Source organism: Mustelus asterias, chromosome 20 (genome assembly GCF_964213995.1).
Source record: "Mustelus asterias chromosome 20, sMusAst1.hap1.1, whole genome shotgun sequence".
NCBI lineage: Eukaryota > Metazoa > Chordata > Chondrichthyes > Carcharhiniformes > Triakidae > Mustelus > Mustelus asterias.
The window spans coordinates 75,420,293-75,436,307 of record NC_135820.1 but is presented as its reverse complement, the minus strand read 5'-3'; the positions used below and the strand labels follow the sequence as shown (position 1 = coordinate 75,436,307).

Here is a 16,015-nt window from a genome sequence, read left to right as displayed (position 1 = left end):
AATCCACCTCCCCACCTGTTCCCCATATCCCTCTTTCCCTTTATTAGAAATATGTCTATCTCTCTCTTGAAACCATTCAATGATTCAGACTCCACCGCGCGATGGGGCAGCGAGTTCCACAAATTCACCACCCTCTGCGAAAATAGTTCCTCCTCATCTCAGTTTTAAATCTACCGCCTCTCGACCTATACCTGTGACCTCTTGTTCTAGATTGCCTCACAAGGGGAAACATTTGGTCTACATTTACTTTATCAACCCCTTTTGAAATTTTATATACCTCGATCAGATCCTCTCTCATCCTTCTAAACTCCAGCGAGTACAAGCCCAAACTGTTTAATCTCTCCTCATAGGTCAATCCCTCCATCCCCAGAATCAATCTGGTGAACCTCCTCTGAACTGCCTCCAATGCAGCAACATCCTTCCTCAAAGGAGGAGGCCAAAACTAAAGACGAGTCTCACCAACACCCTATACAATTCTACACCAGATTCGCATTCCAACCATTATCTTGTAATTGAGTTTGTGTAACAAATCCTGCGCTCACTTGATGAAGGAGCAGCGCTCCGAAAGCTCGTGCTACCAAATAAACCTGTTGGACTTTAACCTGGTGTTGTGAGACTACAGTCCAGCGCCGGCAACTCCACACCATAGCTATACAATTGCAACAACAATTCTCTACTTTCATACTCCAGTCCTTTTGCAATAAATGCCAACATCCTATTTGCTTTTTTACTACATGCTTCACTCGCATACTGACTTTCTGCAATTCATGAACAGACACCCAGATCCCTCCGCCCGGACACACATTGAATCTGCTTTCCATTTAGGCAATAATTTGGCTATTCTATCTGCCAAAACAGATAACCTCTCACTTATCCACATTAACCTCTATCTGCCAAATTTTGGCCCATTCTCCTGGCCTATTTATATCCATTAGTAGAATCTTTACATCCTCTTCACTGCCTACTTTCCCCCCTTCTTTAGCATCATGAAATGAAAGGCTTGGATAGAGTGGACGTGGGGAAGATGTTTCCATTAGGAGAGTCTAGGATCCGAGGGCACAGCCTCAGAGTAAAGGGACGACTCTTTAGAACCGAGGTGAGGGGGAATTTCTTCAGCCGGAGGGTGGTGAATCTGTGGAATTCATTGCCACAGAAGGCTGCGGAGGCCAGGTCACTGAGTGCATTTAAGACAGAGATAGATAGGTTCTTGATTGGTAAGGGGAAAAGGCAGGAGAATGGATCAGCCATCATGGAATGGCGGAGCAGTCTCGATGGGCCGAATGGCTTAATTCTGCTCCTACATCTTATGGTCTCTGCCAAAGTATTCCAACAACTCTCCATGCAAAGAATTCTCCAAACGTTTTTTGCAGCAATTTTAAATTGATCTCCCCTCCAACTGGAGACAACAGTCTTTTCCTACTTGGGCGAATTAAAATTCCAGCCACCTGCACTACTGCCAATAACACAATATTATAACCAATATAACAAACTCTTAATGGAGGAGCACTCCAGAAGATGATGTAGCTGAGTTGGTGAGTTACTACGCACAGAGTTTAGATCGCTAAGTTATCCGATTCAGGTAGTGATATGATAAGCCCCGTTAGGCTTGAACTCGAGAGAGAGGGGAAAACAATATTAGTCAGTGCTCAGGCTGCTTTTCCCTTATTCAGCACCCTGTGTTGGCAGATGTTTGGGTGTGCATATGGTATGGAAATGCCGGCGTTGGACTGGGGTAAACACAGTAAGGAGTCTAACAACACCAGGTTAAAGTCCAACAGGTTTATTTGGTAGCAAACGCCACTAGCTTTCGGAGCGCCGCTCCAAGAGCAGCTCCAGGAGCAACGCTCCGAAAGCTAGTGGCGTTTGCTACCAAATAAACCTGTTGGACTTTAACCTGGTGTTGTTAGACCCCTTACTGGGTGCGCATATAGCAGGGAATAGGTCCCACTTCGGCAGTTTGAACCTGAAATCCCCCCCAAAACATCTCTTCCATTCTCCTTTGGTGGTCCTTTAAATGCTGACCACCTCTCCTTTTGGTCGCCTGTCGTCACATATGCCTCAATGTCAAATTTTATTCCCGTGAAGTGCGTCGAGGCGTCTTTCCAATGTTACAATGCTGTGTAAATACAAGTTGTTGTTGTCTCGGACATGGTGCCTCTCTATACTCTTGTTCAAACATGAAGATTAGGGGAGATAGATTGTGGGCAAGCAAGGGCTCAACATTCTCCTGGGAGAGGAGGGGGAGCTGGAGAAACAAAATTATATTAGGGATCTGGTTAACTAAGAGTTAACATAACACAAATGGGCCCCATGACATCCACAGCTGACTCTAGTTGCCTTCAGTTATTTATGTAATTACTCAAACATTTTGTTTTCTAGCGGAACATGAAGTACAGAACTAGAAAGCACCCAATCTGCTTGCCCTATCCAGGAGTTGATGTACAATTTGTTCCATTCTGCATCCTCCATTGCCTTGGGGAGGGGAGGAAGAAATTTCTTATCCTAATTCCCAAGGATAACATCCAAAAACTCTGGAATAACCCATTTTAAAATGCCATGCTCCGGAATAAAAGTTCCTTATCCATTGCATTCCACACACACAGGAACCTGCTCCAGCACAACCGTGTACACAACTGGCTTCACTACAATCATGGTACTTTCCACTCAAATCCAACCTCACGTTTAAAACCACGTCATAAAAATTATAGAATGCAAACTCCACACTGTCTGTGTGGAGTTTGCACATTCTCCTCATGTCTGCGTGGGTTTCCTCCGAGTGCTCCGGTTTCCTCCCACAGTCCAAAGATGTGCGGGTTAGGTTGATTGGCCAGGTTAAAAATTGCCCCTTCGAGTCCTGGGATGTGTAGGTTAGAGGGATTAGCGGGTAAATTAGCGGGTAAAAAAAAAAGGATTAGTGGGTAGGGCCTGGGTGGGATTGTGGTCGGTGCAGACTCGATGGGCCGAATGGCCTCCTTCTGCACTATAGGGTTTCTATGATTCTAATTATACACCACAGGAGGTGACCATTCAGTCCAGTGAGCCTGTGCCTGCTCATTCAACAAGCTACCAATTAGTCCCACCCCCTACTCTTTCCCCGTATCCCTGTAAATTCTTAGAATCATAGAATCCATAGACAGTGCAGGAGGCCACCATTTGGCCCATCGAGTCTGCACCGACCACAATCCCACCCAGGTCCTATCCCCACAGCCCCATGCATTTACCCTAGCTAGTCCCCTTGACACTAAGGGGCAATTTAGCATGGCCAATGCACCTAACCCGCACATCTTTCGGACTGTGGGAGGAAACCGGAGCACCCGAAGGAAACCCACGCAGACACGGGGAGAACCTGCAGACTTGACACAGACAGTGACCCAAGCCAGGAATCGAACCTGGGGTCCCTGGCGCTGTGAGGCAGCAGTGCTGACCACTGTGCCACCGTGCCACCCCCACTGTGCCGCCGTGCCGCCCTGAGATATCTGCACTGCTTCGCTTCAAATATTTATTCAATTGCCTTTTACAAGTTTTCAATCTGCTTCCACCACCCTTTCAGGCAGTGCATTCCACATCAAAACAACTTGCCCCTTAACAACCTGCATTTATATAGTATCCTAAATATAGTAAAACATCCCAAGGTGCTTAACAGAAGCATTGTAAATCAAACTTTGACACCTAGTCTCATGAGGAGATTTTAGGAGAGGTAATCAAAAACTTGGTCAAAGAGGTAGTCTTTAAGGAGCGTCTTAAGAGGGAGGTAGAGAGGTGGAGAAGTTTAGGAAGAAAATTCCAGAGCTTGGCACCTGGACAGCCGAAGGCATGGTCACCAATATTGAGGTGACTAAAATCAGGGTTGCTCAAGGGGCTAGAATTAAAGGGGTGCAGATGTCTCAGAGGGTTGTGGGACTGGAGGAGATTACAGTACGGTCGGAACGTCAGTAAAGACAGGCAACAACATCTCCTCCACGATCATTCTCAACACCGGTGCTCCGCAAGGCTGTGTTCTCAGCCACTTGCTATACAGCGTATACACCTACGAATGTACAGCCAAATTCCCCTCCAACTTGATTTTCAAGTTTGCTGATGAAACCAGGGTCGGATCTCAAACAATGACGAGACACAATACAGCAAAGAGATACAGAATCTGGTGAACTGGCACGACGACAATAATCTCTCCCTCAATGTCAACAAAAAGGAGATAATCATCAACTTCAGGAAGCATAGTGGAGAACTTGCTCCTGTTTATATCAATGGCGACGAAGTAGAAATGGTCGAGTGCTTCAAGTTTTTAGGTGTCCAGATCACCAACAACCTGTCCTGGTCCCTCCATGTGGATGCTATAGTTAGGAAAGCCCAACACCTCTACTTTCTCAGGAGACTAAGAAAATTCAGCTACGACTCTCACCAACCTTTACAGATGCACCATAAAAAGCATTCTTTCTGGTTGTATCACAGCTTGGCACGGCTCCTGCTCTGATCAAGACCACAAGAAACTACAAAGGGTCATGAACGTAGCCCAGTCCATCACTCAAACCAGCCTCTCATCCATTGACTCTGTCTACACTTCCTGCAGCCTCGGATTAGCAGCCAGCATAATCAAGGACCCCACACACCCCGGACATTCTCTCTTCTACCTTCTTCCATCGGGAAAAAGATACAAAAGTCTGAGATCACATACCAACTGACTCAAAAACAGCTTCTTCCCTGCTGCCATCAGACTTTTGAATAGACCCATCTCGCCTTAAGTTGATCTTTCTCTGCACCCTAGCTATCTGCACTCGCTCCTTTCCTTCCCTCTGTATGGTATGCATTGTCTGTATAGTGCACAAGAAACAATACTTTTCACTGTATACTGATACATGTGACAATAATAAATCAAAGTACGGTGGCATCATCAGCAAATTTGAAAATCGAGTTGGAGGGGAATTTGCCACAGCCATAGGTGTATAGGGAGTGTAGCAAGAGGCGAGGACACAGAGTCGTGGAGGTGTTGTTGTTGCCTATCCTTACTGATTGCGGTCTGGGGGTTAGGAAGTCTAGGACCTGGTTGCAGAGGGAGGAGCCAAGCCTCAGGCCATAGAGTTTGGAGATGGGTTTTGTACGAGTAATGGTGTTGAAGGCTGAGCTGTAGTCAATAAATAGGAGTCTGACAGAAGTGTCTTTGTTATCCAGATGTTCCGGGGTTTAGTGTAGGGCCAGGGAGATGGTGTCTGCTATGGACCTGTTGAGCCGGTGATAGGCGAACTATAGTGGATTCCGGCAATCTGGGAGGCCATTCGAAGCACTTCATAACGATGGATGTCAGAGCCCGGGCAATAGTTATTAAGGCACGCTGCCTGGCTTTTCTTTGGTACAGGAATGATGGTTGTCTTCTTGAAGCAGGTCGGGACCTCAGATCGGTGTAAAGAGAGGATAAAGATGTCTGCGAATATCCCCCGCCAACTGATCCGCGCAGGATCCGAGTGCTCATCCGGGTACCCCATCCGAGCCAGTCGCTTTCGTGGGTTGACTTTCAAGAAGGCTGATCTGATGTCTGCGATGATGACCTCAGATACAGGTTCGGCCGAGACTTCCGGGATAGAAGGTGTGCTTTTGCTGATCTCTTGCTTAAAACGAGCATAAATGGTATAGATTAAAATAAAAATCTTGTAATAGCCATGTGATACATGGACTCAAACCTCTCTTCCCAATACTCCAATTTCCAGTCATATTTTTGTTTCAGAATTCACTGTAGTAAATCACTATGTCAACATTTCCCGTTCAATTCTGCCGTTAACTGGGATGTTGTAGATGTAAGCTCTTTCCACCAGGCTGTGACCAGTGTTTGATGTCCCCCGCTCCCCACCCCTGACTCTTAACTGCCCCCTCAAGGCAATAAGGATGGGCAATAAATGCTGGTCCAGCCAGCGACACCCATATCCCATAAATAAACTTCCCTCCTCGTCTTCAAATACTGCCATGGGACAGAGAGGGTGGACATGCCGCAGTTCAACGTTGAATCTGAAAGTCGACACCTCTGACAATGCAGCATACCCTCAGTATTGCGTCTCTGGCAGAAGCTATGGAGACGTCCATACCCCCCCACAGCAATCTTTCCCAGCAGGGCTCTGCAGTGAACAAGGTCAGGAAGCAGGACGGGAGTAGATGAAAACCATTTTAATGGGGACAAAGGTGAGGACAATATCCAACATCAAGAATATCCCATTGGCTAGGCAGTAAGGAGGCATCTCAGGAAAATTCTGATGGGAAAATTGGGAAATGCAATACATAAAGCATTTAGACAACTACATGGGTAAGATGGGTATAGAGGGATATGGGCTAAATGCGGGCAATTGGGACTAGTTTAGTGGTAAAAACTGGGTGGCCTGGACAAGTTGGGCCAAAGGGCCCATTTCCATGCTGTAAACCTCTATTACTCTAATTTCTAACAATGTGAGTTCAATCCTACCCACACCCCCATAACCCTTCGAGAGCTTCAAAAGTTTCCTGGCGTCCAGATCACCAACAATCTGTCCTGGTCCCTCCATGCCAACGCAATAATTAAGCCCAACGCCTTTACTTTCTCAGGAGGCGAATGAAATTCAGCATTTCCGATATGACTCTCACCAATCTTTACAGATGCAGCATCGAAAACATCATTTCCGGATGTATCACAGCGTGAAATGGCTTTTGCACTGACCAAGAAACTTATAAAGAGTTGTGAACGAAGCCCAGTCCATCATACAAACCAGCCTCCCATCCATTGACTCCATCTACATATCCCACTGCCTCAGAAAAGCAGCCAGTATAATCCGAGGTCCCTATCTGTTTCAAAACGATGACCATCATCCCGGTACCGAAGAGAAACCAAACAACGTGCCATAATTATGAAGTGCTTCGAAAGGTTAGTCACGGCATGAATCAATTCCAGCCTCCCGGATTGCCTGGATCCACTACAGTTTGCCTACCGCCGCAACAGGTCCACAGCAGACGCCATTTCCCTGGCCCTGCACTCAACCCTGGAACACTTAGATAACAAGGACACCTATGTCAGACTCCTATTTATTGACAACAGCTCAGCCTTCAACACTATTATTCCCACGAAACTCATCTCCAAACTCCGTGGCCTGGGCCTCGGCACCTCCCTCTGCGACTGGATCCTGAACTTCCTAACTCTTAGACCACAATCAGTAAGGATAGGCAACAACACCTCCTCCACGATAATCCTCAACACCGGTGCCCCACAAGGCTGTGTCCTCAGCCCCCTACTATACTCCTTATACACCTGACTGTGCGGCCAAATTCCCCTCCAATTCGATTTTCAAGTTTGGTGATGACCACCACAGTGGGTCGGATCTCAAACAATGACAAGACAGAGTACAGGAATGAGATAGAGAATCTGGTGAACTGGTGCGGCAACAATAATCTCTCCCTCAATGTCAACAAAACAAAGGAGATTGTCATCGACTTCAGGAAGTGTAAAGGAGAACATGCCCGTCTACATCAATGGGGACGAATTAGAAAGGGTCGAGAGCTTCAAGTGTTTAGGTGTCCAGATCACCAACAACCTGTCCTGGTCCCCCCATGCCGACACTATAGTTAAGAATGCCCACCAATGCCTCTATTTTCTCAGAAGACTAAGGAAATTTGGCATGTCAGCTATGACTCTCACCAATTTTTACAGATGTACCATAGAAAGCATTCTTTCTGGTTGTATCACAGCTTGGTATGACTCCTGCTCTGCCCAAGACCGCAAGGAACCACAAAAGGTCATGAATGTAGCCCAATCCATCACGCAAACCAGCCTCCCATCCATTGACGCTGTCTAGACTTCCCACTGCCTCGGCAAAGCAGCCAACATCATTAAGGAACCCACGCACCCCGGACATTCTCTCTTCCACCTTCTTCCTTCGGGAAAAAGATACAAAAGTCTGAGGTCATGTACCAACCGACTCAAGAACAGCTTCTTCCCTGCTGCTGTCAGACTTTTGAATGGACTTAATGCAAGGTAAGTTGATCTTTCTCTACACCCCAGCTATGACTAACACTACATTCTGCACTCTCTCGTTTCCTTCTCTATGAACGGCATGTTTTGTCTGTATAGCGCGCAAGAAACAATACTTTTCACTGTATGTTAATGTGACAATAACAAATCAAATCAAATCCCCCACGCAGCCCGGATATTCTCTCTTTCCACCTTCTTCCATCGGGAAGAAGATACAAAAGTCTGAGGTCATGTACCAATTAACTCAAGAACAGCTTCTTCCCTGCTGCCCTCACAGACTTTTGAATGGACCTACCACCTATTAAGCTGATCTTTCTCTTCGCCCTACCTGCAACTGCAACATTATATTCTGCACCCTCTCCTTCTCCCTTATGTACGCTATGAACAGTATGCTTTGTCTGTATAGCATGCCAGAAACCACACTTTTCACTGCATCCCAATACATGAGAATAATAAATCACATCAAACCAAACCAAGACAAGAAATCTAGTCTGCCACAAGCGTTAGGAGCTAGAGCCCATTAAAGTGTAGCTGCAACACTCCGCCTTTGGAAACATGTACAACACATCTTCCACAGGAAAGCTCTGTTGCCACCACAGGTGCGTCAACCATGGTTCAGATGGTAATCGCTCAGCTTGGAGTCAGATGGTTATGGTTTCAAGACTGAGTCCAGAAACTTCAGCATAAAATCCTCAGCTGACACTCCCAGCAACATCCCCACTAAGCTGAGCGTATGTGCAGCCTTGAAGGCACCACAATGGCCTTGTACCAAGCTAAACACTTCACGAGCGCAGCCGCAAAGATTTAAAAGTGTGCTCATTGAAGAAATTGGCACCCCTACATTTTAAAGAAAGCACTGACTCCCAGGGCAGAACTGAGGGATTGGAATAAAGTCTTGCTACAACTGTACAGAGACCACATCTGGAGTAGTGTGTGCAGTTTAAGAAAAATATACTTGTATTCGAGGCGACACTGTCTTTTGTCCCTGGCTCGAGGGAGCTGTCCTATGATGACAGGCTGCGCACATTGGGTTAATATTCTCTGGTGTTCAGAAGCAGCAGCAATCTCACTGAAATATTCAGGAATCCAAAGGGTTTAATAGGGTGGATGCTGCTTGTTCCCATTGGTTGGAGAATCTAAAACACGAGGTCAATGGCTCAGGATAAGGGGCCGGTCATTTAGGATGGAGATGAGGAGGAATCTTTTCACTCAAAGGGTTGTGAATCTTAGGATTTTCTACCCCAGAGGGTTGAAGATGCTCCATTCAATACATTTAAGGCTGGGATAGACAAACTTTTCTTTTGATCTGGCAAGGCATCAAGGATATAAGGGGAGCGGCAGAAATGTGGAGTTGAATCCCAAGATTAGTCACGATTGTACTGAATGGCGGAGCAGGCTCGACAGGCCCGGTGGTCGACTCCTGCTTTTATTTCTCATGTTTCTGTACAACGAGCGCTAACCTTTTCTCGATGTCCTCTCAAGTGGATGTGAAAAAAAATCCCCATGCCACTTTTCACCAAGGGGAGTTTTCAACTGTCCCGGCCAATATTTAATGCCTCACTCTTATTTAATGGCTTTCAACTGCGTTTCCTACATGACAACAGTGATTACACTTCAATAACACTTCGCTGGGTGTAAAGCACTCTGGGGCATCCTGAGGTCATGAAAGGCGTAGCATTAATGCAAGTTTGTTCCTTCCTCAAAACCCTCTTTCAAAATACAATCCACATTCAGGAGAAAAGAACCTAAATAATTGTACTGGTGGGTGGCAATCAAAAAGGTAGCTGGACGTGATGCGAACATTTCCAGGCCCACATCATGACAATTTGTTGAAATGTTAGCAGTAATACGGCCTAAAACAACGACAGCAACAGCAGTTATTCTTCCTCTTTTTGAGAACGGGAAGTTAAGAACATCTGTGTCATTACAGTCAAGTGTGTACATTTCAAAAGTTGCAGAATGTAGTGCCATTTTACCCTTTTCCATTCCCCGGATCAGCACAGGCACGAAACCTGGCAGCTTACATTCTTTCAGAAATAGATCAAGCAGATGCAGTGAAGTCCAGAACACGGGGACAGTGTTAAAACGACAGCCAGGACATTCAGGAGTGACGTCAGGAATCACTTCTTCACACAAAGAGCAGTGGAAAAGGGAGTTAAGATACAGATCAGCCATGATCCAATTGGATAGCGGAACAGCATGGAGGGGCTGAATAGCCTCCTCCTGTTCCTATATTCCACAGTTGACACCCTTACAACAGGTGTTCGGCTGATGAAAGCTCGTGATTCCAAATAAACCTGTTGGACTTTTACCTGGTGTTGAGAGACTTCTCACTGTGCCCACCCCAGTCCAACGCCGGCATCGCCACGTCATCACTTAAGTCCGGTTCAGCCACTCCATAACCCAAGGCTGCTGTGAATAAATACAGTAAGGAGTCTAACAACACCAGGTTAAAGTCCAACAGGTTTATGTCCAACAGGTTTATTTGGTAGCAAACGCCACTAGCTTTCGGAGCGCTGCCCCTTCGTCAGGTGAATGGGAGATCTCCCACTCTCCTGACGAAGGAGCAGCGCTCCGAAAGCTAGTGGCTTGTGCTACCAAATAAACCTGTTGGACTTTAACCTGGTGTTGTTAGACTCCTTACTGTGTTTACCCCAGTCCAACGCCGGCATCTCCACATCGTGAATAAATACATCAGCCCTCTTGCCATTCCAGCTGATTTCTAGTTTAAAGACCCTCAGTTGACAGGAGAAACAGAAAGCTCGGGCAACTTTTTACTCCAGACGTAGTGTCGGCTTTGAGGAAATTTGAAAATAATGGAATGGGAAGGTGCTGCCCACACGTACACACCTTTTGAGCTGAGTGAGATGTTTGGGGAGGTGGCTTTAACGCTAGAATTATTTAAAGTTTGGCCGATCATGTCTATGCCAGCCCTTTGGTAGCACAATCCAATTAATCCTACTTGCATTGCTCTTTTCCTGCAGCTCTGAAAATGTTTTTCCTTCAAGTATTTATCCAATTCTGCTTTGAAAGTTTAAGCTTCCACCATCCTTTCAAGTAGGTTCTTTAGCCAATCACCTTAAACCCACTTGCTCCATTCCCAACCCGTCTGGCACTGGAAACACTTTCTCCTTATTTACTCTATTCCTGATTTTGAACACAATCCCCTTCTAACCTTCTCTTCAAGAAAAACCACCACAGCTTCTTCAGTCTTTCCATGTCACTGAGATCCCTCATAGGATCCCAACAATTCAGGAAGAAGCCATTCGGCCCAACTAGTCTCCACCAACTCTCCAAAAGAGCATGCCACCCTGGCCATCGACCCTATCCCCTTAATCCTGCGCATTTACCATGGCCAATCCCCCTAACCTACACACCTTTGGACACTAAGGGGCAATTTAGCATGGCCAGTCCACCTACCCTTCACATCTTTAGACTGCAGGAGGAAACCAGAGCATCCGGAGGAAACCCACACAGGCACGGGGAAAACATGCAGACTCCACACACAGTCACCCAAGGTCAGAATTGAACCCTGGTCCCTGGCACTGAGGCGCCGCAGTGCTAATCGCTGTGCCACCATGCCAGAAAATCCCTTCTGCACCCTCTCCAGGTACCTGGCATCCTTCCTGAAGTGTAGTGCCCAGAATTGGACACAATACCCCCCTGTATAAAGATTCGGCACAACTTCCTTGCTTCAAAGTCTTCCCAACTTACCTTGCCACCTTCAAAGATGTACATGCATACCCAGGTCTCTCTGTTCCTGCACCAATTCTAAAATTATACCACTTTGTTTATATTGACTCTCTTCATTCTTCTGACCAGAATGAGTCACTTCACACATTTCTGCATTGAACTGCATCCACCACCTGCCCACTTCACCATTCTGTTTATTCGCTTCTGAAGTCTGTTCCCACTCTCCTTACTGTTCACTACATTTCTGAGTTACGTGTCATCTGCAACTCTGAAATGATGCCCCCTGCACCCAAGTACAGATTCTCCTTTGCATCTAAAAAAGCAACAATCTTAAAACCAACAGCATAATACATCTCCGGCAGTATGAAAAACAACCATTTGTCACTGCTCCATGCTGCCGCTGCCCCTTTAATCTTGTTAACAAGCCTGTTATGTGGTATTTTGTCAAACGTTTCAGGAAAGACCATGTACACATCAGCCCTCCCCGTTACTTCATCAAATAACTCAACCAAGTTAGTCAAGCACGATTAAACGCCAGCAACAGAGCTATACCAGTGCAGAATAAGATATTAAACAATACTTCCCTTTCACAGAGTAATCGACCTCTGGAATCAGTCGCCATGTCTTGTTGGATGTGGATTTACGGTGAGCATTCAACGGGGAGGTGAATGAGTCCCCTGAAGCAGTGGGATGTATAAAGGGGGATGTTTCTCCCGGAAATTGTAGTCTACTAACATTTATGAGTCAGACAGGAATTTCCCAGAACTTCTCTCTTCTCCTGGTGATTGGGGGAGGGATGTATGGGGATTTTTGCAGGGTCGGGGGCGGGGGGGGGGGTGGCACAGCGGAAGAAGCAGTGCCTGTTCACACCGTTCAGTTGCACTCAAACTTGGGTCAACTGACACTATGGACAAAGACACTCAAACTCTTGAATTATTATATAACAAATCTTCCATATTGCACTCTACCAAGTTCCCACAAAAGTATCCAACACCAATACAAAACTTAAGCAAAGCAGACATCAAACTTCGTTATACACTAAATATATATTCTGACTTTACTTTGTTATACACAAAGTAACTAACCTCTGAGCTACTTTGTTATACACAAAGTATTCAATGGGCATCAAAACTTCACAAGATATCCAATTCACAACTTGGGACTTGGAATAATATCCATGGCGAGGCAGACTGATCAGATTCCCTCCAAGGGAACGAATGTTCCAATGTCTGAGTCCCAGACTTGGGATCTTGCTGCTTCTCCTACAGTGGTTGATTCCGGGTTACGGCTGCCGACGTTTCCCTTTTTATTCTTTTTATACAGGTGATACTGGCACTGATTGTGCTTCCAGTCGTGTACTCACAGGCCAGGCACTAATCAATCACTGTCTTTTTGGTCACGAAGGCTGAGGAGTCGTGCCTCTGTCAGGGATTGTAATTCCCTCAGGAAGACGACACAACCACTGTCCATTCAAGGCATAGCAACACCCACTGTCCAATCAACTCCCGTGTTTGTTCCATGGCTGCACATCCTGTTCTTTGCCACTCCCACTGTTCTCAGCCTAACACAGAGTTAGCCCTTTTAACCATCAGGCTTTGCTGGTGTCTTCAGTTTGTTGGTGCCTTAACAAATACCCATCAGGCTACATTGCATAATTTTAATAAACGCAGAATACTTCTCTGTTCTTCAAATAGAGCCATGAGATCTTTTACATTCATCTGAGAATGCAGATGGGGCCTCAATTTAACATCTCTTTGGATGGACAGAACCTCTGACAGTGCAACATTCCCTCAGTACTGCACTGTGTCAACTAGACTTGTGCTCAAGCCGAGAGAGTGTTGAACCCGGAACCTTGTGAACCCAAAACCTTGTGACTCAGAGACAAGAGTGGCACCAACTGAACCCAGGTTCTCCAACCTACCCACTAAGTTTCTTATCTTAGGAGTCATTCTAGTAAAACTTCTGTACCCCCCCAAATTTTTCACCTCCTTCCTAAAGTGTGGTACCAGAGTTAGAGACAATATTTCAACTAATATTACATAACACCAGACGGCATGGTGGCACAGCGGTTAGCACGGCTGCCTCACAGCATCAGGGACCGGGGTTCAATTCCGGCCTCGGGTCACTGTCTGTGTGGAGTTTGTACCTTCTCCCCATGTCTGCGTGGGTTTCCTCCCGGGTGCTCCGGTTTCCTCCCACACGCCAAAGCTGTGCAGGTTAGGTTGATTGGCCATGCTAAATTGATCCTTACTGTCGGGGGGGGGGGGTCTAGCAGGGTGGATAAGTGGAGTTACGGGCATAGGGCCAGGGTGGGATTTCCTTCTGCACTATAGGGATTCTATGATTCACACTGTAAACACAGGGGAATCACCAACAGTAAGGGGAGAGAGGGATCACCAGCTGTTGGGGGGGGGGGGGGGGGGGGAGGGGTGAGAGACATCACTGGGGGGTGGGAGAGGGGGTGACATGGGGCCACCAGGGACCCAATGAGGGAGTTGGTGGGGGTCGCTGGGGGAGGGGAGGGGGTCGCTGGGGGAGGGGAGGGAGGGGGTCGCTGGGGGAGGGGAGGGGGTCGCTGGGGGAGGGGGTCGCTGGGGGAGGGGAGGGGGTCGCTGGGGGAGGGGAGGGGGTCGCTGGGGGAGGGGAGGGGGTCGCTGGGGGAGGGGAGGGGGTCGCTGGGGGAGGGGAGGGGGTCGCTGGGGGAGGGGAGGGGGTCGCTGGGGGAGGGGAGGGGGTCGCTGGGGGAGGGGAGGGGGTCGCTGGGGGAGGGGAGGGGGTCGCTGGGGGAGGGGAGGGGGTCGCTGGGGGAGGGGAGGGGGTCGCTGGGGGAGGGGAGGGGGTCGCTGGGGGAGGGGAGGGGGTCGCTGGGGTGGGGGTCACTGCGTCGATCTCCCGCTTCCCTCACAGACACCGAGACCCCATCTCTGCCGCTCGCTGAGGCCGACTCTCCCCAACCTCTCCACACTGAAGCAGTCTGTCTGCTTCCCCCATTCCCCTCACGCCGCTCCCTGCTCCTTACCGGCGCGGGTGCCGCCGCTGCACCTCCTCCATGATTCCGAATCCCGGCGGCTGCTGCACCGCTCCCTCACTTCCGCCTCAGACCGGAAACCCGCTCCCAGAGTGACTTGACGTCATCCGCGTTACGGGGTGGAAGTTGCACCTGCTGCTGGGGAAGTGACGTCACCGCGGACAAGCTGCCGGAAGTGGTTCCATTCTTGGTGGAGCGGACGTGACGCAATAGCGGGGCGGAAGTATGATTATGGTAGCTATAGTAAGATGGAGGGCGAGGTTTTTAACGGGCATCTAACAAAATGCTGCAGCTAGATTCTGCCCCTTGGCTTCCCTTATATTTTCCCCCTCATTTCTTTTTCTCCCTTCCTTTCATTGTAAAAATAAGAGGGTAATTTGGTGATTTCAACTTTCCCAACATTAATTGGGATAGCCAAGGCTTAGATGGAGTAGAATTCTTAAAATGTATACAGGAAAACCTCAGGTCAATATGTAGAGGATCCAACAAGGGATGGCGCAGTGCTGGACCTAATTCTGGGGAATGAAGCCAGACAGGTGGTTGATGTGTTGGTGGGGGAGCATTTTGGTGATAGCGACCATAACGAGGTTAAATTCAAATTTGTTATGGACAGAGAAATAGACAAGTTGCAGAAAAAGGTTTTGGATTAGGGGCGAGTAGATTTTAACAAAATAAGGCAGGATCCGGCCAAGGTAGACTGGAACGAGTTACTTGTGGGGAAATCTACAGAAGAGCAGTGCAGGGCGTTCAAAAATGAAATGGGGAGTTGTACAGGCCCAACATGCTCCCTCTAGGGTAATAAGAAGGTGTAACAAACCCAGAGAACCATGGATGACCAGAGATATTCAGGATACAATGAGAAGGAAGAGAGAGGCTTTTGACAAGTATAAGGGGAGTAAATCTGTGGAGGCATTAGTGGAGTACAAAAAGTGCAGGATGGAGCTTAAGAAATCAATTAGGAGAGTAAAGAGGGGATATGAGAAAGCTCTGGCTGGTAAAAGTAGGGAAAAGCCCAAGATACTCTAGAAGTATATCAGTGGGAAGAGGATAACCAGGGAAAGAGTAGGGCCCATTAAGTACCAAGGGGGAAATCTGTGGGTGGGGGCAGAGGATATTGGTAGGGTGTTAAACAAATATTTCATATCTGACTTCACCCACAAGAATGAGGAGGTAGTTATGGTACTCGGGGAGAGAGACTGTGAGGTCCGAGAGCAAATTGTTGTAGGGAGTGACAAGGTATTGGCAGGTTTGAAAGTGGACAAACCTTCAGGTCCAGATGAATTGTGTCCCAGGCTATTGTGGGAGACGAGGGAGGA

General features: G+C 47.5%; 1 protein-coding gene across 2 annotated transcripts in view; it reads right to left on the bottom strand.

The window, feature by feature from the left end:
* LOC144508649 (serine/threonine-protein kinase 3/4) overlaps positions 1–14,810 on the bottom strand; it is a 152,501-nt gene extending 137,691 nt beyond the window's left edge. For both annotated transcript variants that reach the window (XM_078236880.1, XM_078236881.1), the window contains exon 1: positions 14,691–14,810. In XM_078236880.1, coding sequence (XP_078093006.1) covers positions 14,691–14,722 — 32 coding nt within the window. In that variant the 5' untranslated portion in view covers positions 14,723–14,810. The remainder of the gene's footprint in view (positions 1–14,690) is intronic.
* Between the last annotated feature and the right edge of the window lie 1,205 nt (positions 14,811–16,015).